Below are 22,428 nucleotides of genomic sequence, written 5' to 3'. Positions count from 1 at the left end.
TGCGTTCCGGCATGCCGGCTTGTAAACCGAGAGGCGTTCGTTCATATTGTATGACGCGTGTGAATGAAACCCAAGGCCCACTCATAAATAATTCACCTGTTCTTGCCCTCCTTAAAGGGTATTCTCCTGCACAATCTGAAGGCCCTGCAGCCATCTCGAAATCTCTAGAAAGTCAGTGTTGCAAATCCACTTAATGTTACTAAGTCTTGACCTGTGACCTTTGTACGGGATGGAGCCCACAGCCACAGGACGGACTGAGAAGAGTTTCAGCTACGTTGTCAGAGCCCCCAGCAGTGATGGGTTTGACGTAATGAACGTTGATGTGAAGATCGACACGTGCTGGGTATTCCAGGACACAGAGGACAGTGGTGAGGAGCGGGGCCGTCCTGCGGACGGAGCAGCTGGAAGCCCAGACGTGGATACGGACATGCTCAGGAAGCAGCTGGAATCCTCCGAGCAGAAGCTGTGGGCAGCTGTGGACAAGTACATGATGTCCGAGTCCGGGCTGAGGAGCAGGTAAATATGGCGTTTGGATCTCCTCTTGGTGTATTTAATGCATCCTGGGCGTCCTAATGGGGTTAGATCCGTGTGTTGATTGTTTCTGCGGCTGGGAACACAGATGCCCGGGGCAGCCCCAGCTCTGGTTTCTCCTCTGTCCCGTCCTCTGCTCGGCATGTCAGGGGCTAAGCCTGCTTCCTTGGGGGTCCGGTTGACGGGAGGCACCGAAGGGAGGAGGAAGGGAGAGGCCGGGGTGCGTTCCCCTCTCCTGCTGTGGGTGACTCAGCCAGGATTTCAGGCTCCTCTCTGGTCCTCTTCTGCCTGGTGGCCAGTTCCTGGACCCAGTATCACTGCCCCCTCCCCACATGTCCCTCCAGCCGCAAGGGCAGGAGGGGCGCCTGGCAGTGGCTCATCTCTGGGTTGCCCATCCTCTCTGGCCTTTAGCTCTTCCGTCATCTTTATAGCAGACTCTCTGCAGTTGTTTCTCACCACTGACATTCCTGGCCTGGGCTGTTTTCCTGTGGAGGCAACAGGGTCCAGAGGTTGAGATGTGAGCCCAGGTCCTCCTCCAAGCCCGTGCTCTTTCCTGACCGTTATCTGATACCGAGGCCAGCAGAGTGAGGTGGGGTCCTGCGTGAGTGTCAGCGGAGAAACCCAGCATGGAAATGAGGGACAGTAATGGCTGGGATCCGTCCTGAAAGGTTTACCATGATCCCAGCAGCCAAGCGTCTTGGATTTGCCTGGGACTTCACCGTTTTCTTGTATTTTCCTTCATTTTAATAAAGGCAAGTCACTAAATGTGTATTTACATGTGCTTTTTATCTTTTTTCCTCTTTGTAAGACTTTTTACAGGAAGAAATTTGCATATCAGAATAGTTGTTTTGTTACTTTATGTGATTGTGCATTCATTCATTCGTTCATTCATTCTCACTCATTCTACCGCCTGTGCTGGCCCACCCCAGAGCGACGTGCTGAGTTATGTTAGTTTGCTCAGGCTGCTTTAACAGAGTGCCACAGATCGAAGGGCTTAACAGAACTGTACTGTCTCACAGTCCTGGAGGCTGGAAGTCCACGTTCACGGTGTGGCCACCTGGTTCTTTCAGAGGCCTCTCTCTGTGGTGTGTAGACAGCCACCTTCTCCCTGTGTCCTCATGCGGTGGTCCTTCTGTGCGTGCCTGTGTCTAATCCCTTCTTGTAAGGACCGCCATCAGATTGGATCAGGGCCCACCCAGATGAGCTCATTTTAACTCAACTACCTTTGTAAAGGCCCGGTCTCCAAATACAGTCACATCCTGAGGTTCTGGGGGGCAGGATTTCAACCAACGATTTGAGGGGACACAAATCAGCCCATAACATAAATCCTGGGGGTTGAGACCCAGGGAAGGTCCCAGCCCTGGAGAGAGCTGCAGTGTAACCCCACATGGTTGTGGATTCAAATCTTTCTCTGAAAAGTTTGGCAGTGAAAACCAGAAAGTCATCGGGCCTGGGGAAAATGGTAGGAAACCCTTACTGAAGGAGACCCCTCCATGCAAGGAGAGCCCTGGGGGCACCATAAGCAATGGAGTGGAGGGGGCTTCTGGGGCTGGGGCCCAGGGTGAGGCTGCTCTTGAGGGGGCATCCTGGACCCGCCTGTGGAGAATGTGGGCTGTGTCCTCCATTTTCAGAAGGTGGGCCACACCATCCTGCATGAGGGGAGCTGGGGCGGGGAGGATGGACTGCATTATCTAGGGTAACTAAGAGCGGAAGCCAGAGTTCGAATGCACAATGGGTTAATTCCATCATGGGTGCCGTCTTGCTGGGGTGTGGTAAGGTTGGTAGTGTACATTGGGCTTCACTTTGATGAAAGGGTTAAAGTTCTAAAGTATTTATTGTAGGGGCGCCTGGATGGTGCAATTGGTTAAGCGCCTGACTCTCAGTTTCAGCTCAGGTTGTGATCTCAGGGTCGTGAGATCGAGCCCCATGTGGGGCTCTATGATCAGCGCAGTGTCTGCTTGAGTTTCTCTCTCCCTCTTCCCCCCTCCCCGAAATAAATAAATAAAAATCTTTAAAGAAATATTTATAATAAAAAGAATAAACAGTGTAGTTAGAAATTTGGGAAGGAAAACCCACTCCCATCTTCACTACCCTATCAATCATGCATATTCATTTCCAACCTAAGTGCCACAAAATTATCAGTAGCTATACACTCATTGAGTGTTTACTCGGTTCCAGGCACTGTTCACATGTTTGTTTAAATTTTCACATATTTAATCCTTAAAAAATACCAAAAATCAGGTGATAACCTTACCCTCAATCTATAGATGGGGAAATGAAGGCACAGGGCAGTTAAGTGATCTCTCCACAGTCACCCACATGTCCAGCCACGTCGGCGGGCTGGGACTTGAACCCAGGTGGCTCGTCCAGGGTGGTAATGGTAGCCACCCATTTCTCCTGCTGCCCTGGTGGGGTCTCCCGGCTTCATAGCACTTTGTAGCCCTGCGTATTAATATTTGCTTAACTGGTCGTTAATCCATGAAAAATGGTACTTCATCATCTATTTCCTATTTGTGAGTCTATCAGTTCCCGAGGGCTGTGAAAACAAAATACTATAAACTTGGTGGCTTAAAGCAACAGACCTGCATCATCTTGTAGGGCTGGAGGCCAAGTCCTAAAGTGGCATCCCGGGACAAACGTCAAGTTTGTTGGGGGGCCCATGCTCTCTCCTGAGGTTGTAGCAGAATGTTTTCTCCTCTTTTCCAGCAAGAGGCTGCATCCCTTGGCTTCTGGCCCCTCCCTCCACCTGCAAAACCAGCAGGGTAGCACCTGGCTTCAGGGTTCACTTGGCCTTCACCTTCCTTGTCAAACCTCCCCCTGCCTCCCTATCATAAGGACACCTGTCACGGCAGGCAGGGCCCACCCAGGCCGTCGGGTTCATTCCCCTCCCCCCATCTTCAGGTCTCTAACTAAATGACATCTACAGTCTCTTGCATTTCAAGCAACATTCGTGGGTGTGAGAGATTAGAGCCTGGATATATTTAGGGGCCGATATTCAATCTGCCACAGTGATGAGTCATTTTCTGCTTCCAATATAGGGATAGTATCAGGGTTAAATATTGTTTCCTATATAGTGTTGCAGGTTGATCTCAAAAACTGAAAAGAGAGGCTTTTCTTATCCCTTTCAGAGATCACCAAGTTTTATAAGCAAGCAGGTGCTCAGTTTGCTTGTACACCTGGGGTTTATAACCTGGGGCTACTCCTGGGTTCAGTTTGGAAGGAACTTGATCACAAGAGGCACACTCTCTTCTGCCACTTACACGAGCCTTCCCCAGGCCTCAGAACTAGAGCAGGCGAGGGGACTCTTGGCCTTATTATTGCTTATCATGCAACGTTTCATTCAATCTCCACAATAATGCTCGGAGCTAGGTACAATGACCTCTATTTTACAGATAAGGAGACTATGGGTCAGGGTAGGGAGCGAAGACCTCATGGCTGATTGGCAGCAGAGTCAGGAAGCAAAGCTAGGGCCTCACCCAGGGAGGCACAGCATGTCTTGAAGGAGCAGGCCACCCTGCATGGGCTTGGGCAGAGGAGTGAAGGCGTGCTCACCATTTCCCCAGCATAAGGAGAAAAGACCTCATGTGGTTTAACCGTCCCTAACTATGAGGCTGTTTCCCCGTTCACTCTTCTGTAATACAAAAATTAAGGATTTTAATCACAGAAAATTTTTTTCTGAATTTCGATCATTTCCTTAGAAGAGATTTGGAAGAGTGTAGCTCTGATGGGAGGCAATGAAGTGTAGGGTTAAAAGTATGAGTTCAGGAATCAGACAGTCTGGGCTCTAGAATGCTGTGTGACCTCAGGCAAGTTGCCTGGCCACTCTGAGCTTCAGTTTTCTGGTGTGTGAAGGAGGGGTAAGGGAATTCACCTGCAGGCTGGCAATGTGAGGATTGATTGAAACAACACAGGTAAAGCGCTTCGTCCACGTGTCTTTGGCTCAGTTCTTTGTTGGTATCACCTGAACCTGGGATTACCGGCTTAGGGAGAACAGTCTTAAGATTCCTGATGCATGGTGAATTATTATTCCACAGATACCTCTGAAGTATTCTAAATCATCTTAAATATGTATGAATGTTTCACAAAATGTGATTTTGTCAGAATTTCAAATTGGCCAAATGACCCCCCCAAAAAAGATTGGCCTCAGTGTGGGTGAGAATCCCGGGCCATGTTTACTGCCTCCTGAGTAAGCATCGTCCTGCTTCAATGTTGCAGAATCCAGGAGCTGGAGTTGTCCGAGAGACACCTCCTCCAGACGGTGAAGCAGCTGAGCGCCCGCGTGATGCAGGAAAGGAGCGCTGCTGTCCAAGCCCAGGAGAAGCTGGAAGCCTTGCAGGGGGAGCTGGCCAGCCAGGTACCATGTCCCCTCTTCTTTCCAGAACTTGTTTCTTGACCCAGCAGGGTGGCCCGGTGTGCTTGGAGCTGAGCAAAGACAGTGGTGGGTAGAGCGGGGGGCGGGGGGGCGGGATGCTGGGAGAGCCCAGCCAGGGGGCTTAGAGGGGTCCTAATTCCAATGGTGCAGCAGGGGCTGCGGGGCCTGGGGCAAGGTCACAGGGCCTCTCTGGTCCTCAGCTGCCCCATCTGTAAACTGGGATCCGCATCCCACCCTGCCTGCCTCACCAGGGTTCTGGCTGGGATCCGCTGGGGGGAGGGGGTTGGTGAGAGCATTGGGTGCCCTGTGCACTCACTGGGAGCTTCAGTCAGATGTTCATTTCTGTGGCCCTTGTGCCTAACCCCAGGGACGCCAGCTCTGGCCTAGGGACAAGCTGATGACTAACGGAGGGGCCCTGCTCTTGGGAGCTGGCATGCAGGTGGGGACATGGATAGGAGACAAGTAAATCCCAAATGGGAGGCCAGGTGCCGGGGGGGAGGCTGAAGGCACAGTGTGTGTGTGTGTGTGTGTGGAGTCGGGGGGTTAAGGGGAGCTACAGAGAACTGAGCCAGCTGAGTTGGCCTTGCGGGAAAGGCATGTCGGGTGTGAGTCACAGCCTGTGCGTAGGCACAGAAGCGTGGGAGAACACACTGGAGCCAGGGCAGAGGGCGCGGGTGCAGAGAGAGCGTCGGCGAGACAGGAGGCTTCCAGAGTGGCCAGGTTGCCAGGACCATGGTGTGCACCAAATACCGACTGCAGTGAGGAGCAGGCTTTAGGGGACTTGAGCAGGAGGGCTCAGGACAGGCTTTGGGGGAAATTATTCTGATTGCATGGGAGAGAGAGAGGTGGTGGAGGCACAGGGACAGATTGGTGCTTTGGACAAACGGTGGGTGATTAAGGGGGTAGAGTCCAAAGGCAGACACCTGGTGCCAAACCCTGGCTCTGCCGCTCCCTGGCTGTGTGACCTGGGACAAGTGATTTAACCTCTCTGGGTCTCAGCCTCCTCCTCTGTGAAATGAGAACGGGGTTATTGTATGGGCTAAGTGAGTTAGTACGCGTAAAACACTCACAACAGTAACAGTAAATAACGCCCACTGCTTTGGTAAATATTAGCTTTTATTGCAAGATTCCAGGGCCGATGAGGAAGGCTGGAGGTAGGGCACACTTTGGGAGTACTGCAGAGGCAGAAATAACAGGCTCTAGGACAGCTGCATGTGGCTCTCAGAGCCCCCCCCCCCCGGCCTCCTGGACAGCCCAGCAACGACCGTCAGACTGCAGGTAGACGCCCGCCTGTGGGGTGTGACCAGTTCCGTGTCACAACCAGCATTTTAGAAATAGAATCAACTAGGAAATAAGAGAGGACATTAGTGTACGAGCAGTGCTGTTTCGTGAAACTTCTGTTTCAGCAGCACACGTGTGCACGTCATGGGACATGGGGTGACAATGTGTTTCTCAGAGTGGGGAGCAGTCAGAACAGCTGGAAAAGGCCTGACTCAGGCATGAACGGAGACAGACGTGAAGCGTGGAAACATAAGGAGCACATTTAAATTGAAATTCGTCTTCGAGACACCAGGGAGACATGCAAGTGCATTTTCCCTTCTGCATCGAACTCCGGTGCAGGAAGTACAGTTAATTGTCCCCCTCTGCGCCCCCAGCAGGCCCTCATCAGTGTCCTGCGAGGAAACGCCCCGTGAAATACTGTAGTGGCATTGTGTGGGATCCTACCGCGAAGAATGTAATCTCTCCATGGAAAATACTTCAATAAACATGTCTTGGTCCATGGCCTGTGTCCATGTAGGATTTCCAAGGGGCCTCAGCCACAGGCCCACAGTCACGAGATGTTCCCAGTGTGACGGGGAGACAGAAGCCGAGGGTGCAAGCAGGGACAGTGGGGGCTCAGAGGCACGGCGGGACCAGCTCGTCTGTGGGATACTATGGCCTGTTCCATACGCATGTGTTTATTTGAAAAGGCCTTGAGTCAGATACACAGCAGTTCGAATGCTGGCCGTGGTGACTTGTAGTGCAGTGATACTGCGCTAGCTGCTTCCGAGTGCCCCAAGGGGACAGGGACAGTCCCCAGGGCTCGGGGGTACGCACAGTAAGGAACAGCTGTGTGCGGTGTCTCACGAGCCAGAAGCCAGCGCCGACCTTTGCAGGGCCAGGCATTAGCACTTTAGGGTTAGGGAAATGGAGACATCTGGGAGGTCCTGGGTGGATGTGGGGAATCTCAGGCGTGTCCAGGCGGCAGCCCTTTACAAACTGGTGTGGAGGTATTCAGCATTGGAACCACATCCTCTCCGTGCGCACCGGCTGATGCCTATCCGGCCCAGTGCAGTTTCCTTCCAAGGACCCAGGGAGCTCCAGGTGTGCAGGGCTCCTACAGGGGTGAGGTGAGGGGGGCACTCCTCCCCTGCAAATTCTGTGTGGGCACCAAAAAACTCAGGAATGAAATAAATAATATTTGATGCAAAATCTTAGTGCAAAAATTTATGCACGAAAAAAACCCCGATGCACAACATAGGGAAGTTTAAAATAAAGACAGTGTGAGCGACGGTGTGTCCCCGGGCTGGCTTCCTGACGCCCTCATCCACCACCAACTTGTAGGTTCTGGAGCAGGAGCGCGTGGCCCGGCGGCAGCGGTGGCGGCTCCGGCGGCTGCGGGAGCGGCTGCGGCGCAAGGACGAGGCGCTGGGGCGGCAGGCGGCGGCCCTGGAGCGCTGCCGGCGGACCCAGCGACTCCAGCTGGGCCTGGTGCGCGAGCAGGAGCGCGGCCTGCGGGAGCAGGTGCAGCGGCTGGAGCTGGACGTGGGGCGCCTCTGTCGCGCCGCTGGCCTCTTGCTGGCCGAGCTGGACGCCCTGGCCCTGGGCAGCCCCCACCCCCTCCGCCCGGCCGGCCCCCAGGGCGACCCCGGGGAGGCCGGGGAGCTGCGCGCCCTGCAGGCGCGGGCCCAGCGTGGCGAGCGCGAGCGGGACGAGGCGGCGCGCCGGCTTCAGGAGCAGCGCGCCACCGAGCGCCGGCTCCGCGGGCAGCTGGAGGACCTGCGCTGCTGCATCTACGCGCTCAAGCTGTCGGAGATCGGCCTGCAGGGACAGGTGGAGGACCTCGCCCAGCAAAACCAGAACCTGCGAGAGGCGCTGGCAGCCCGGGCCCCGGCAGAGGGAGCGCGCAGCACCGCCATTACTGGTCACTGCAGCCCGGTAAGTGGCCGCAACCCAGGGCACGAGTGATTTTCTCTAACTTTATCCTACAGCCACGTATTGTCACCACCTCCTTCATTTCCGTCTTCCTCGTCATCCACTCATCCAACCGCAGCAGCCCCATCTGTCCATCCTGGTTCCGTCACCTACCACATAAATGCACAGCCAGTCCTACACCTTCACCTACCTGTCCTTCAGCACAGCCACCCCGCTGCCCATCTGTCCACCTCCTCATCCACCCACCCACCTGTCTGCCCACAGACCACCCACTTGTTTGCACATCCATCCATCCGCTTGTCTGCCTGCCCTCCACCATCACATTCACCCTACCCCCTGCCCGTCCATCCCTCCATCCGGCCGTTCTGCAGAGAGCGAAGCAGCTACCCTTTATCCCTCACCACCTGCTCCCTCTTGTCCATCCATCTACCCAGCAGTTAATGAGGCCCCGCTGTGTGCCAGGCCCTGTGATAGATGAGCCCCTTTGGGTGTGCGGGATTACATAACTGCCATGTGCCCGTGAAGTCTTACTGATCGATCCCCTCCTTCCGAAGACCCCTCTTCCACCTCCCGCATAGCTCCAAAGGTGGGGATGCTCCCTGCCAGCAGTGCTGTACGTCATCTTCAGTTCTCCTCCATTAGACTGTGAGCTCCTTGAGGGCAGGGTCCGGGTCTGATGCGTCTTTGTAGCCCCGGTCCAGCGTCAGCACACAGAAGAAGGTTCCCAGGACTAGCAACGGAAAACACACAGGCTTGGGTCCTCCTTTGGTTCTCTTATTTACTAGCTGTGTGATCTTGGGCAAGTTTCTTAAGGTCTGCAAGCAAGGGCAGATTGGACATTTATTTATTCATTTGACTGACGGAAGAGTAAAAACTTATGTTTCATATATTCCTGCCCTGTGCTCAGCCCCCTCCTGGGAGTTTTCAAAGACATTATTTCATTTAATGCTCAAGAAGATTGTGAGGTGGGCACTATTGGTATCCCTACCCCACATATAAGGGCATTGAGGCTCAGAGAGGTAGTGCATTGGTCCGTTGTCACACAGCTAGTAGGGAGCAGAACTGGAACTTGATCCAGATTTGATGGAAGTCCAGAGGGCTCTGATTCTCCTGCCCCAGCCTGCCTTCCTGAAAAGAGAGAGTTAACTCAGCCCCTCCCAAGAGATCAAGATCCTGCTTCTCTCCACCAGGTCAATCTACATTTAAGGAGAAATCAGTGCGCAGCCTTACCCAAAGAAGACTGCTCGTTAAACAAACTAACAACAACAGCAATAACAAATCAAAATTTTCTTTGGATGAAATCTGTTTCAAGTTAACTAGAACTTTAAATTCTCCACGGTGTCTTTCTGCTTAGATCATTTTAATAATGAGTTTCCCTGTGGCCATTTAAAAAAAAATTACTACTTTCAGCTCTGGTTGTCTCTCTCCTGTGTGATCTAGTCATTCCTCCTCCATTCTGCCCATCAGATGAAAGGAATCCAGTGTGCATTTAATATTGGCACCTTACTGTAATTCTGGAAAATAAATCATGTGTAGATGGAAATTGTCATTTATTGGGGCTGCCGTAACAAAGGACCATGAACCGAGTGGTTTGAACAGCAGTTCTAGAACTTCAGGTCCAAAGTCAGGGTGTCAGCAGGGTTGGTTCTCTCTGAGGCTGTGAGGGAGGGTCTGTTCCAGCCCCTGTCCTGGGCTGGTGGATGCCATCTCTTTCTGTGCCTTCCCAGCGTCTTCCTTATCTGCATGTCTGTCTCTGTGCCCAAATGTCCCCTTTTCATAAGTACACTGGTCACACGAGTGGACCTCGTTGTAACTAATTGCACCTGCAAAGACCCCATTTCCAAATCAGGTCATATTCTGAGATTCTGGAGATTAAGGCTTTAACTCGGGAATTCTGGGGGACACCATCCAACCGGTCATGGGAGTCCCTCTGGACGAACAGTTTGGAAGACCTGCGAGGTGGTAAAACTGGGGGTTCCCGTTCCTTGATGGTAGGAACATGTGCTCCTTCGACAGCTCTGCGTGGGTGGATGTCGTCGATCCCTGGCACTCACCAGAGCATCTTTGTTCCAGAGGCTGTCTTCTGTGCTCTGTATCTGCCACTCATTTCGTCCATCCATGATCTTTGGAGGGAGGCACTATTTTATCCCCATTTCACAGATGAGGACGTGGAGGCACAGAGAGGCTCGTGACCTGCCCAGGGTCCCAGAGACATGAGGTGATGGGGCAGGAGTTGTGCCCCCATGGGCTCCGGGGGCTTGTGGATGCCCTGCTCTGTCCCCCGAGCGCATCCTGGTCAGTGGCTTAGTAATGAGCATGTCACGGGTACCCACTTGGTCCCTACGCTCGGCCTGGGCCTTAGCTCAGTACAGGGGCTGGAAAGTGCCTAAGACAGACCCTTGCTTGCACAGGATGACAAAAGTATCTGAGAGAAGGGCGTGGGGCTGAGGAAGGGGCCTGACGGTGGGTCGCTGCTGGGGACCCTGGCATTTAGAATGGGTGCTGGACCCAGGGCCACGGGGTGTGACAGTCTGCCAGGCTCTGTCTTACTCCCAGAGGACAGGGACAGCCTGGACTCGGGACATTTTGGAGTTGAAAAGGGCCATCTTGAGAGCAAGAAGTCCTCCCGAGAGGGCCACCAGGGAGACATAAAGTGTCCGTCAGTTACTAGCTCTCAGGGAGTGTAGCTGAGATTAAATGCTAGAGCCTATTGATAACAAAACTGCTGGAGCCCTTCAGGGTGTTGGTGTAGAATTGAACACCTGTGAAATTGGAGGCAGAGCTCTGAAAACACTGCACGGGTGTGTGATTTCGCCAAGCTGACAGTGCACTTCCAAAGGGACCCAGAGAGGTTAAGAGCTATAGGCAGGTGTTCAGCGCCTTTCTCTGGATAGCTGTGGTGACCCCCAAGTGACCTCCTTTTGTAAACCTCCTGGCAGCTGTCACTCTGGGATCAAGTTCAACCTCCTGCCCGTGGCATTCAAGGCCCCTGCTGCTCTAGGCTGGGCTCCTTCTCCAGGCTCACTGCCCACTCCTTCCCCCCACCCTGCCCTGGCCACATTGAGCTTTCCACAGGCCCCTGAATAATGCAGGCTCTTCCGCCTGGCAGCCTTCCCTGTGTTTAGAAGCTTCTACTACCTGCTCCCCTCGGCTGCTCAATAAATCCCTGTTATTCTTTCTCCATTCAGTGGGGATACCGCTTCCTCTAAGACTTTCCCAGTCTCATGCCCGCTCGTTCCCTCCTCGTGCCCCTGTGGTGGCATGACCCGCCTCTGGAGGCCCTGATTCTCACAGTGCAGGGTCTGGCTCCTGTTTGCTCCTCGTTTAAGTCAGCCTTGAACCCCAGGCTTTGGCCATGCCTGCAAGGCTCTTGGTAAGCTAGTGACTCAGTGGGGAAGTGACCTGGGAAGATATTTGCTCCACTGCCAATGGCAAATGGAAACTTCCAGCTAAGGGACCGCCTCACAATGGCAGTGCAGGGAGGGAGGTATAGAAACTGGGAAACCTGGAGCAGTGTCTACCTGGGAAGTGTGCATGAGATAGAAAACCATTACACATCATCAGGGAGCCCCCGCCTCCCCACCAGCAGCCCATTGGTTACGTCTGATGTGCTCTGAGCATCGAGGTGTGAGTTATGGTGATGTTAATCATCATGGAAAGATGTTTTACTTGCTTCACGTTTACAAACACTTTTCAAAACAAGATTTCGTCAGTGTTGAGAGGTAGCCAGGCAGGGGTCTGTGTCCTTGTACCCAACCCCACAGTCCAGAGGAGGCGCAGGACTTGCCTGGGATCTCACACTTGCTAGTTTCCAGAAAAAATCACTTGGGACCCAGGTTCCTGAAGGAATGGGTCATGGCAAGGTCAGACCCTGGCTGGGGAGGTGTTTGGGGAGGGGGTTTCTGCTCAGGGTGTGGGTGAAAGGCAATTTAAAGAGACTGTGGTTTGCAAGACAAGAAAGGCCTACCTGCAGATGTGCCCGCTTTTTAGCGAGCGTGCCCTGAGTACCTGCCATGTCCCAGGCACTGTGAGGGCATTGGGGCTGGAAAGATGATCCCGCTCTTTGAAAGCTTATAGGGGAGACAGACATAGGGGCAGGCAGTGTAGACTTTGTCTGTAGACTCCTACAGCAGGGGACAGCCCAGGGGCTGTGGCCTGGCCTGGAGGGAGGCTTGTGCAGGGAGATGGAAAATCACGCACTTAAAAACGTCAGTGTCAGGCTGTCACGCCAGAGCAGAGATCCTACTCCTTGTGACATCAGGAATGCTAACGGTCCTCCAGCCTCTCTGCCCCGGCAGTGTGGAAAGAGCGACCCCTGGTGGCGATTATGAGAATCGTTTCCTTGTTCAGCAAGCCCCGGCGGCCCCCTCCTTGCTCACCATTTGCACTTGTGCAGAAGTCCCTATTGCGTATTGGTATTCGAGGGCTTTCAAACACAGGCCGGTAATGTCAAAAAAATAAAATGTAGAAAATCCACGAAGATACAAGGAATGTAAAAGGAAATACTAATGGTTAGTGGTCTTAGGCAAAGATACCAAGTCCCTTAGTTACAAAATAAATACAAATACACAGAACCTCAAGCTCGAGATTCCATTCTGTTCTGAATCTTTGTTAGATATTAACAGCACCTCAGCCCCGTTTATAGTGGGTGAATATTGGAAACAACCTAAGTATCTGATAAGAAGGAACTGCCTTGGTAAGTGAAGGCTTTCCTTCTGTAAGAGTGTATTAGGTGGCTATAACTTGTGGGGAGATGATCCTTCGATGTCATCAAATGAGACTTGCACAAAGCAAAAATGGACATTCTGTAGGAACAGACTCCTGGACGAATTTAAATGTCTGCATAGGAGCAAGCCCGGAAGGAGGTATTCTAGCACATGGATCACATTTGCGTCTGGATAGCTCTGTATTCCTCCTATTCTTCTGTTTGCTTATCTTTCAAAGTAAGTGCACATGAAACCTAAATTCCCATGAAATTGGACGTCACTGCTCCCGTGAGTAAAAAGGGAAGGAGGGGTTGACCAGACTGAGCAGAGAGCGGTGGGGAGGGGGAGAGAAAGCCCAGATCCAGTTCAAGGCCTGAGCTCTGGTTCTCTTCTCCCATCCTGTGTGCTGTGTGATCTCGGGCAAGTCACTCTCCCTCTCTGAGCAGTGATATTGTCACTTGTGAAATGAAGGGGTGATAGCATTGTCTTCTAGAATGCCCTCTCCTCTCTGTCAAGTCACCTCCCCGAGGCAGGGGTCTGTGAATTTTATCCACGGTGGCGTCCCCAGCTCCAGAACAGGGCCTGTCTCTTAGCCGATACTCAGGAAGAATTTGTGGAACCAAGCTGAAGTCCCCTTGGGTATCGGAAGGAAATCTGAACAGAATGGAACGGTGCAGCAGTGCTGGTCTTCGACGCTGCCCTCCCAGCTCTCCTTGGCCCGTTCCTTTCTCCTCCTTACTGTCGCGCTCCTGCTGGCTCCCACGTGGAGTTCTGTCTCTCCCATTCTCCATCCCTTCCCTCCTCTTCTTCTCGTCCCTTTCTCTCGCTCCCTTTCCCTTCTGCCCTCTCTCTCCTCCACTTGCCCTTCTCCGCCTGTTTCCAGCGGTGCCCGTAAGCTGCTGACAGAAGCGCTTCATTCTGATCACGCGGGAAGCAGGTGGCTCAATGCAAGAGGCCACACCAGGTGCCGCGGGTTAGCAGGTCCGGCGCCCACAGCACGATGCTGGTGCCCAGGCCCCTCTGGCTTCAGCTGCTCTGGGCGGAGGCCCTGCTTTGTGACCGTTAAAAGCTTCTGGGTGGTTCTAAGGTGTGGCCAGGGTTGAGATTCCTGGTCTGTGAGGATGCTGGGTGTGACACAGACAATGGGAAGGTCCCAAACTCAGAGCATTAGGAGAGATTCTTGAGGGAGGGAGCGGACTTAATTTGGGGGAGGACCAGGGAAGGGCCTCATTGAGGATTTGGCCTTTAAGCTGAGCTCAGCAGGGAGCCCGTTGGCTGGGCAGAGGGGCAGAAAGAGAGGGGGGCAACAGGCAATAAGGGTGCAGGGCTCTGAGGCAGGGGGGACCAGGGTCCCTTTAAGGAGCGGAATGAGGGTGGGCGCAGTGCAGCGGGGCAGGGCTTTTCTCTTTCCCCGCAGTGAGAAGCATCGAAGGTTGGAAACAGGAGAAGCACCTGCTCCTGTCTCCGTTTCAGTGGGATTGCTCTGGTGCTGAGTGGGGTGAGGAAGGGAGGGGCAGGGACCGAGGTGCAGGCAGCCCACATCCTTCCTAGGAAGATGTGCCAGCCAGGCAGAAGGAACAGCGTATGCGGAGGTGCAGAGGCAGGCAAGAACCAGGGTGGGGAGAGGCAGGGAGGCCTCCGTGAGCAGAAACTTGAGTGAGGAGCATCAGGGGCACCCCTAACAGCCCATGGATGGCCTGCAGTGTCCCACTGCAGCATTGCACTCATCCCAGATGGGGGGAGCCAAGGGAGGCCTTGTAGGTGGGAGAATGCATGCTGGGGGGCTCCCTGGCACTGCGAGCAGGATGGGGGGAGCAGGAGGCCTAGCTGGGAGTCGATGCAGGGTGCTACCAAGAGCAGGTGAGGACCGGCAGGGGGCAGGTGGGAAGGGGACAGGTGTTACCTGTTCACTTCTGTTTCCCCCTCGCGTAGAAGAGCACATGACACACAGTCGGAGCCTAATAAGTGCTTGCTGAATAAGTGCTGAGCACCTGTCTTTCTGTAGGTTCTGCCTACCCATCTAAGTAGCAAACATCTATTAAGCACCTAATGTGCTTCAGGCTGAGGTGGGGTGCAGACCGGGTGAAGCCAAGTTGACGGCCTGAAGGCTCACGGTCTGGTGGGGGAGGCAGCGGGGAAGCAAATAGCACCCGTTAGAACCTGGCTAGAAGTAGTGGGGGGGGCGTGGGAAGCTGGAGGGGGGCTCGGCCCCAGCACCTCGTGGACGGTGCGTCAGAGCTGAGCTGTCTCTAAATAATGTACGTGGCTTGCCTTTGGGGGGAGGCCGAGGGGAGGGGGTGCCGCCCGGAGACCCCCCTGGCTGCAGCACTGGGGACGTGCTGGTGGTTGAGGGACAGGTCGGCCCCGAGACCCTGGGCAGGCTCCTGCCTCTGCCGTGTGGGACACACAGGAAGGAGAGGGGCCTGGGAGCCGGGGGTGCCCATCTGGGGAGCCCAGAGGCACCTTGGCTGGAGAGACAAGCCCCTCAGAGAGCCGGCTGCCGCGCCTCATTGTCTGCCCAAGGGAGAGGTGCTAACACGAGGGAGTTTGGCCCTCAGGACCAGGAGCACAGGCCAGGGTCCGGGCCATGTGTCCTCTGCTCATCTCAGCGGGGGCGGGGACTGGCTCCCTCCTGGGGTCGTTGGGGCTGGGCTGGGCTCAGAGAGAAGCCTTCCGCTGTGAGAATCCTGATGGCTCTCTTCCTGTTTCTTCCTCAAGGGCGCTCTGAGCCGTATTCAGGACGAACCACTGTCCCCGCCCAGGGAGGACGCACAGGATGCCTGCAGAAGACAAGGCCCGAAAGCCACCCTCGGCTCCGCCGGGGCCCCTGGACCGGAAGGCTCTGCAGGTGTGTGGGGTGCCTGCACAGACACCTGCGGACAGGCTAGCTCACCTAGGACACGATAATGTGCGGGGGAGGGGGGAATGACTGCCCTGCTCTATAGACAGGAAGCTGAGGCTCAGAGAGGTAGTGTGGCTTGCTTGGTGTCACACAGCAAGGTGGGATCCGAGTCTGCGATGCCATGACGAGGTCCTTGACTTGGGCTCAACTAGACATTTAGGCTCACTCCTTCGGCCCTCAGGAGGGTGCCGGCCTGGCGACGCCCCTGCCAGCATGGGGCAGCAGGTGTCTCAGGAGGAGGGGTCTTTGCAGAAGGCCACGGGATGACTACCCGATCCTCACCCCACCCTTGGTAACTCAGGTGTGAGACAGGTGTGAGGTCTGGGAGCTGCTGGGGCTGGGGAGCCCCTTGTCCCTAACTTGTCCCTAGTGGGAACCAATGTCTCACAGTCTCAGGCACGGCTTCCGGATTTCCTGCTGCAAAAGCCACTATACTCGGGGAGCCCCAAAGCCACGATGTCCCACTGGGTGTCTGTGGTTTAATCACAGTCTTCTGAGGCCAAGTGCAGTCACAGATGCAGGGGTCATTTATAGCCAGTGGTGCCGCTGACCCACGCAGCTGCCATCCCCCTCTGTCCTTTTTCTGGGGAACTGGCAAGTCAAATGGTCAAATTTGTCCTTGGAGAAGGAGGGGCCGGTCTGGCGGTGAAGCCTTGCACCAGCTCCTTCATCTGCACAACCGCCGTGTGGGCGGGGCCGGAGGCCGGGGAGGAAGACCCTGTGTGACCATGAGGGCGCCTGGGTGGAGGGAGGTGCCATGGGATTTGTCACCTGTGTGAGCTTCGTGGTCAGCAAAGGTGGCTTCCAGACCCAATCCGCTGCGTGTCAGCGGACGGTCATTCCCCAACTCCGAGCCTTGGTCTCCTTTCCTGACCAGGTGTGGTGATCGTCAGGCCACCTCCGGGCCTCGAAGGCCTTGAGTCGTTGAGAAGTGCCAGGTCCTCCCAAGAGCAGGTGGCTCAGTCGCTAGTGGCAGTTGTGACAAAACTCCTAGAAGGGTCTCTAGGAGTTTTGACAGAGTTGTGACAGAGTTGTGACAAAACTCCTGGGGTCCTCTTGCCTCCCAGGACAGTCTTCTGAGAGCCGCTGCTCCTGGTTCTGTGTCAGGGCTGGACAAGGCCCCTCTGTTTTGGTGCCAGGCCTGGAGACCACGGATGAGTCCCTGGAAGATGTCACAGGATCTGACTGTGGACGGGTAAGGCCAGAGGCTTCCTGTGTGCCCCAGGTGCCAGCTGGGTCCATCAGCCCTACTGCCTGTGGGAGGTGGGAGAAGGGGCTAAAGAAGTGTTTGGAGGAACATTCTGGAAATAATTGAGAAGGAGGTTTGAGGAAACGGAATGGATACATGCATTGAAGTGTAGATTAAAATATAGTTTGAAATATCTATGAAATGTATCTTGTGGGACTGGCAGTGCTCTAGACCCAGGGCCCCAGCCCTCAGAGCAGGTGGTCTACGCGGCCGTCCACTAAAGCCTTCCATAACAATGGAATGTGCTATGCCTGAGCCGTCCAGTAGGGGAGCCATGAACCCCAAGCTTCTGAGCTCTGGGAACGTGGCTGGTGGCCTGCGGCTACTGTGTTGGACATGCAGGGATAAAGGGGGTAGACGACGCACGCATAGATATACAGGAGGGTGGGGGGCGCAGGAAAGGGGAACATACACAGTGTGGTGAAATGGCCAGGGGGCTGCGGGAGGAAGTAACATCTGAGTGGAGAAGTGAATGGATCAAGAGTGAGCCATGAGGGGATGTGGGGAAGGATATTCTGGGCAGAGAGAAGAGCAGGTGCAAAGGCCTTGGGGTGGTATTGGGCTCGGTGCGTTAGGGAGGCCTATATGGCCGGGTGAGGGAGCACTGAGAGCATCGGGAGATGAGTCACAGAGGTGGGGGGGGCTAAACAGGTGAAGAGGCTGCTTCATACCTTCTCTTCTTGTCCCTAGCAGACTCCGGCTGAGCCCAGCTTGGATGAACAGGCCCTCCTTCTCATCTGTGGCTGCCCCCCCGGGCAGTGCAGGGACGGCTCACCCCTCCCTGTGGAGCTGGCCTGGATTTCGGAGCGGAGACTAGCAGCTGCTCAGGCCCAGGGGTCCTTTCTCCTGGTGCAGACGTCCACACCCCCTCCCTGGGGGCCAGCCAGGGACCCCTCTTCCCTGCTGCCACTGCTGTTGCTCCAGAAGGCTTCTCCACAGGACTCCCAAATGCAACAGGTGCTGGATGCCAGGTCATCGCCTGCTCCCAGAGCCATAGGACAGCCCTGTCGGGATCATCACTGGGCACAGAGCCCCAAAGCCTCCCTCTGCCAGGAGTCCCCACGGACTTCAAGCCACCAGTTTCCCAGGAGAGGGTCCAGAGATCTGAAAGACCCTTGGAAGGAGGGAGGAGGATCCCCAGAGTGGAGAACCGAGGAGCAGGGGGCGAGGAGGGCTTGGGGCAGGAAGGAGGAAGACCTCGGTGACGAGAGCAAGCTAAGTCAGGAGAGCAGAGAGAACCCGAGCTTGCAGGGTGACGTCGGAGCCCTAGAGGGCAGGCAGATCGAGAACAGGGCTTCAGAAACCCAGGCCTCTGTCTCCTGCCCCTGGCCCAGGCCAAAGCTCCCACTGCCTCTTCTGCAGGGGGAGGCCTCAGTGTCTACTGAGGGGCCCAAACCTCTGAGTAGAAGGGGGAGGGAGGGGGGGCTTTCATCAGAGGAGGAGGAAGAGCACCCCACAGCCAGGGCCCGGGGCGCCCAGAGGCCGTCTCCGGCAGGAGCTCAGCTCCTTGCAGGGCAGGGCAAGGAGGAAACTCTTGTGTGGTCTGCAAAGGCTCTGCATCTGCAAGAGGAAAGCCCTGGGGACGAAGGGCAAGAAGAGAAGGAGGAGGAGGCATCGCTTCTAGAAGGGTCCAGTCTGGGCCATGGGGATGTCCCAGAGGAGCCTGGCCCCTCGGAATGTGTGGGCCAGGATATGCTCTTCTCAGTGGCAGAGGAAGGTCTGATGCTGTGTCCCAGGTTGGCCTTTCCACCCAAGGGGACCGAACCTAGCAGCGACCCGTGGGCTCTGAGCAAAGGACCTGGCAGTTCTGAGCTCAGACTAGACGAATTTGAAAAGGAGATGGAAGCTTGTTTCCAGCAACTCTCCATCCTGGAGCTTGGGTGTGGGGGGCGGTGGCCGCAAGCGTCCACACTGGTGGGAGAGAGCAGGAGCTTGGCTTGGAAATGGCCCAGCTGCCAGGGGAAGGCTTATTCTCGGCAGGCTTTGGGAAACGAGGGCTTAGATATTTGTTCAGCCAGGGAAGTCAAACCCAGGGAGACCAGTGAAGAGGTTAAACCAGGAGAGATGGAGGCCTTGGGAACCAGTGCGGTTCTTCCTGGGACGGTGCCTGATCTGGATGACGTGAGTCTGGGCCCAGAGTGGCCCGCTGAGCTGGGTCAGAATCAGCCACTGAGAGCCCTTGAAAGACAGAGGAGAAGGTTCCACCAGCTCATTTCTGGACTGAAAAAAGAGAGAAGCCAGGTTTTACACGACAACGCTGAGCTTCGGGGTGACCAAGAGAAATATCTTAGAAAACTGCACATCCTCGAAAAAGAGAGGGGCAGAAACGGGACAAAGATCGCCACACTCCAGCGGGAAAACAGCATGCTGTTAGGGGACATCTCTCACTTAAAAGGGGAGCTGGACCAATGCAGGCAGGTCATTTCTGACCTTGAAGACTGCAATGGGAAAAGTTACAGCAAAATTTCTGAGCTCGAAGAGGAGAACGAGAAGCTGAAAAGGCACGTGGCCCAGCTTCAGAGAGCCACGTGGGAGAGCCTCAGAAAATCCAAAGGTGTGATGGAGCGCGTCACCCTGGGAAACCAGGAGCTCAAGGCTCTGATCTCGGAGCTCGGGGTTGGTTACAAAGAGCTGATGAAGGGCGTAGCGCTGGGGATAGAAGACATGGTCCGGGCCTTCAGGGGGGAGAATGCCCACCTTCTGCACAGGATCCGTGTCCTGGAGACAGAAGTCGAGTTGGAGGCGAGCACCACGGTGGGCCGTGTGGTGAGAGCAGAGGAGGGTCCACAGGGGGAAAGCAAGATGCGGGGGGACAAGGGGAACGCTGTGGAAAGGGGGGTGCAGGTGACTCATCTCTCAGGGCAACCGACCTCAAGAGCCCACGGGCCGCCCTTGGAGGAGAAATCAGGTCCGACGGGCACATGGATGGGACCTTCCTTAGGTATGGAGAATTCCAGATACGATGCCAATTCTGCCGCTCTGTCCTTTGTCGGGGGAAGTGCCGAAGTGTTCAGTGCCTGGCAAGGAAATATCAATGCAGCAGGAGTAAAAGAATCACATTTGGAAGAGGCAGAGGAAAGACCAGGGTGTTCTGCGGACCCAGGGCGAGCTCTGATGACTGTGAGCAATGGCCCCCAGGTAGGTTGATCACACACAGTTGCTTCCTCAGCATCTTGCTAGCTTCTAGACTGCTGACCACCCCCTTTCCTCAGGTGAGGGGGAGGTACCTCACCATCCCCACTTAGCAGATGTGAGAGCAAGGGCACAGGGAAGTGAAGTAACGGGCAGTCAGGCGGCAGGAGGGGTGGGGCTGGGCCTGCCATCTGGGCAGTGGCTTCCTGCACACAACCCGAGACGCAAGCCTGCCCCTCTGCTTAGGCTGTTCCCATGGGTGTCGGGTGGGACAGGGGAGGGAGCGGTGTTGGCACTTCAAAATCAGAGCTCGTGTTTTCAGATCCAAGAATTTATCAAGCAGTCCAAGTCCTAATTCTGCACGTTGGGTCTCTCTGTCTCTCCCTCGCCCTTTTTAAAGATATATTTGACATATAACATTGTATAAGCTTAAGGTGCACGATGTGTTGACGTGGTACTTTTATGTATTTCAATATGATTACCACCATAGGTTGGCCAGCACCTCAGTCATGCTCCGCATTGCGTCTTGAAAGGGACAATGGAAAGAGTAGGGACTTTAGGCCTTAACTGGAGGTCAAACCCACTTAACGCTTCTGTGATTTGGCCAAGACACAGGCTTCCCTGAGTCGTGGTCCACACGCGTGGAGGGTACTCCCTGTTCAGGAATCCCAGGATGAAATGCTCATGAGGTTCTCACAGCGGTCTTGCATGTCTGTAAGACATTCAGTGTTGAGCCCTTTGTACCCACTCATTCATTTTCTCTCTCTCTCCCCCCCCTTTTCGGTTTCCCCCTTTCCCCACACTCCATGGCAGTTTTATCAGTCATTTCAGAGGATCCATTTGGGTTCTATCGATTTTCTTCATTGTATGTCTGTATTTTATTTACCTGGATTCTGTTTATACCTTCATTCTTCCCTTTCTTTCGCTTTCTTTTGATTGAGTTGGCTGTTCTTTTTTGCTTCTTGTGTCGAAAGCTTAGATCATTGATTTTCAGCTGTTCTTCTTCTGTGATCTATGCACTTACACCTCTGCGTCTCTGAGCACTGTTTCAGCTACGTCCCACACATGTTGATCAGTTGGGCTTTCATGTCCGTTCACTTCAAAGTACTTTCCAGTTTCCATTTGTGACGTTTCTCTTCACCCATGGGTGATTTAGAAGTGTGTTGGTGGATTTCCAAGCTGAATTTTTTAGTTACGTTTTTGTTCCTGATTTGTAGTTTATTTCACTATTGTCAGAAAACATACACTATATTATTTTAATTTTTTTTAATTTGAGATTTGTTCTACTGACCAGGTTAAGGTCTATTTGGGTAAATATGCTGGGAGTTCTTGTAAAGAATGAAGAGTCTCCCGTTGTTGAGTATTGTGACGAGGCCAAGCTGGTTAGTTGTGCTGATCAGATCTTCTGTATCTTTAACGACGGGCTGTCTATTCACTTTGTTATTTACCCAGATATGTTTGCAATCTCTAAGTGTGCATTGGTGTATTTCTTCTTCTGGTTCTGTTGGTTTCGATTTCATATATCTGGAAATTATTTATGAGATACATGCAGACTTACAATTATGTTTTGCTGCTGACGTGACTCTTTGATCATGATGAAATGTCCCTCATTACCTCCCACACTTCTTGCCCAAATTGTACTTCGTCTAGTATGGAAGTAGTCACATCAGTTTCTTTCCCTTAGTGTTTTCATGGAATCCAACTTCTTTTAGACCATCCACCCTTCTGTGTTCAGCCTGTGGGCATCTTTATGTTTAAAGTGCATTTCTTTGAAACAGCATGTGGCTGCTTTGTCTTTGCTTGGCCCAGTTTTGCAACCTCTGCTTTTCAGTTGGGGTGTTTGGTCCACATACATTTCATACATGTGATGCTAGAATTGGGTGTTTGTTTCCCTTCTTACCATGTGTTTTCTTTGTTCTGTTCTGTTCTAGTTCTCCTTTCTTGACTTCATTTTTGCTATTAATGAGTATTTTCTCTTATTCCTTTCTCTTCTCCATGAGCTCATTCTGCTATACATTTTAGTATCATTCCTTCACTGCTTACCCTAGAGATTTCAGAATGTATCTATTAATTATTTAAATGTACCTTCAATTAGTACTTTTACCATGTGATACAGAAATCCCCAATAAATTAATAATTAGTAATAAATACTGCAAAATTGTTAATAGTTTATTTCCATTTACTCTTTCTTCTTTTCCTCATTTTTGTCATATGCATTACGCCCGTGGATGATAAACTTCATAAGGCATTGTTACTATTGTTATTCCAGACAAGCAATAATTTTCTACATTTACTGGATCTCCACACGGTCCTGTGCTGTCCATTCTTGCTCCCACTCCTA

The 22,428-nt window shown here is 53.7% G+C and overlaps 1 protein-coding gene across 2 annotated transcripts in view; it reads left to right on the top strand.

Annotated features, from left to right (window-relative positions):
* The first annotated feature begins 229 nt into the window (after positions 1–229).
* Positions 230–22,428, top strand: part of C8H4orf50 (chromosome 8 C4orf50 homolog) — a 45,708-nt gene continuing 23,509 nt past the window's right edge. The window contains exons 1-6 of one of the 2 annotated variants that reach the window (XM_087863931.1): positions 230–516; positions 4,747–4,885; positions 7,508–8,101; positions 15,523–15,652; positions 16,774–16,901; positions 17,646–20,093. In XM_087863931.1, coding sequence (XP_087720057.1) covers positions 230–516; positions 4,747–4,885; positions 7,508–8,101; positions 15,523–15,652; positions 16,774–16,901; positions 17,646–20,093 — 3,726 coding nt within the window. The remainder of the gene's footprint in view (positions 517–4,746; positions 4,886–7,507; positions 8,102–15,522; positions 15,653–16,773; positions 16,902–17,645; positions 20,094–22,428) is intronic. The other variant, XM_087863932.1, reaches the window with a different exon arrangement.

The sequence above is a fragment of the Ursus americanus genome, chromosome 8 (genome assembly GCF_024610735.1).
Source record: "Ursus americanus isolate L20-20 chromosome 8, mUrsAme1.1.p, whole genome shotgun sequence".
NCBI classification, from domain to species: domain Eukaryota; kingdom Metazoa; phylum Chordata; class Mammalia; order Carnivora; family Ursidae; genus Ursus; species Ursus americanus.
This window is presented reverse-complemented; position numbering and strand designations above follow the sequence as displayed.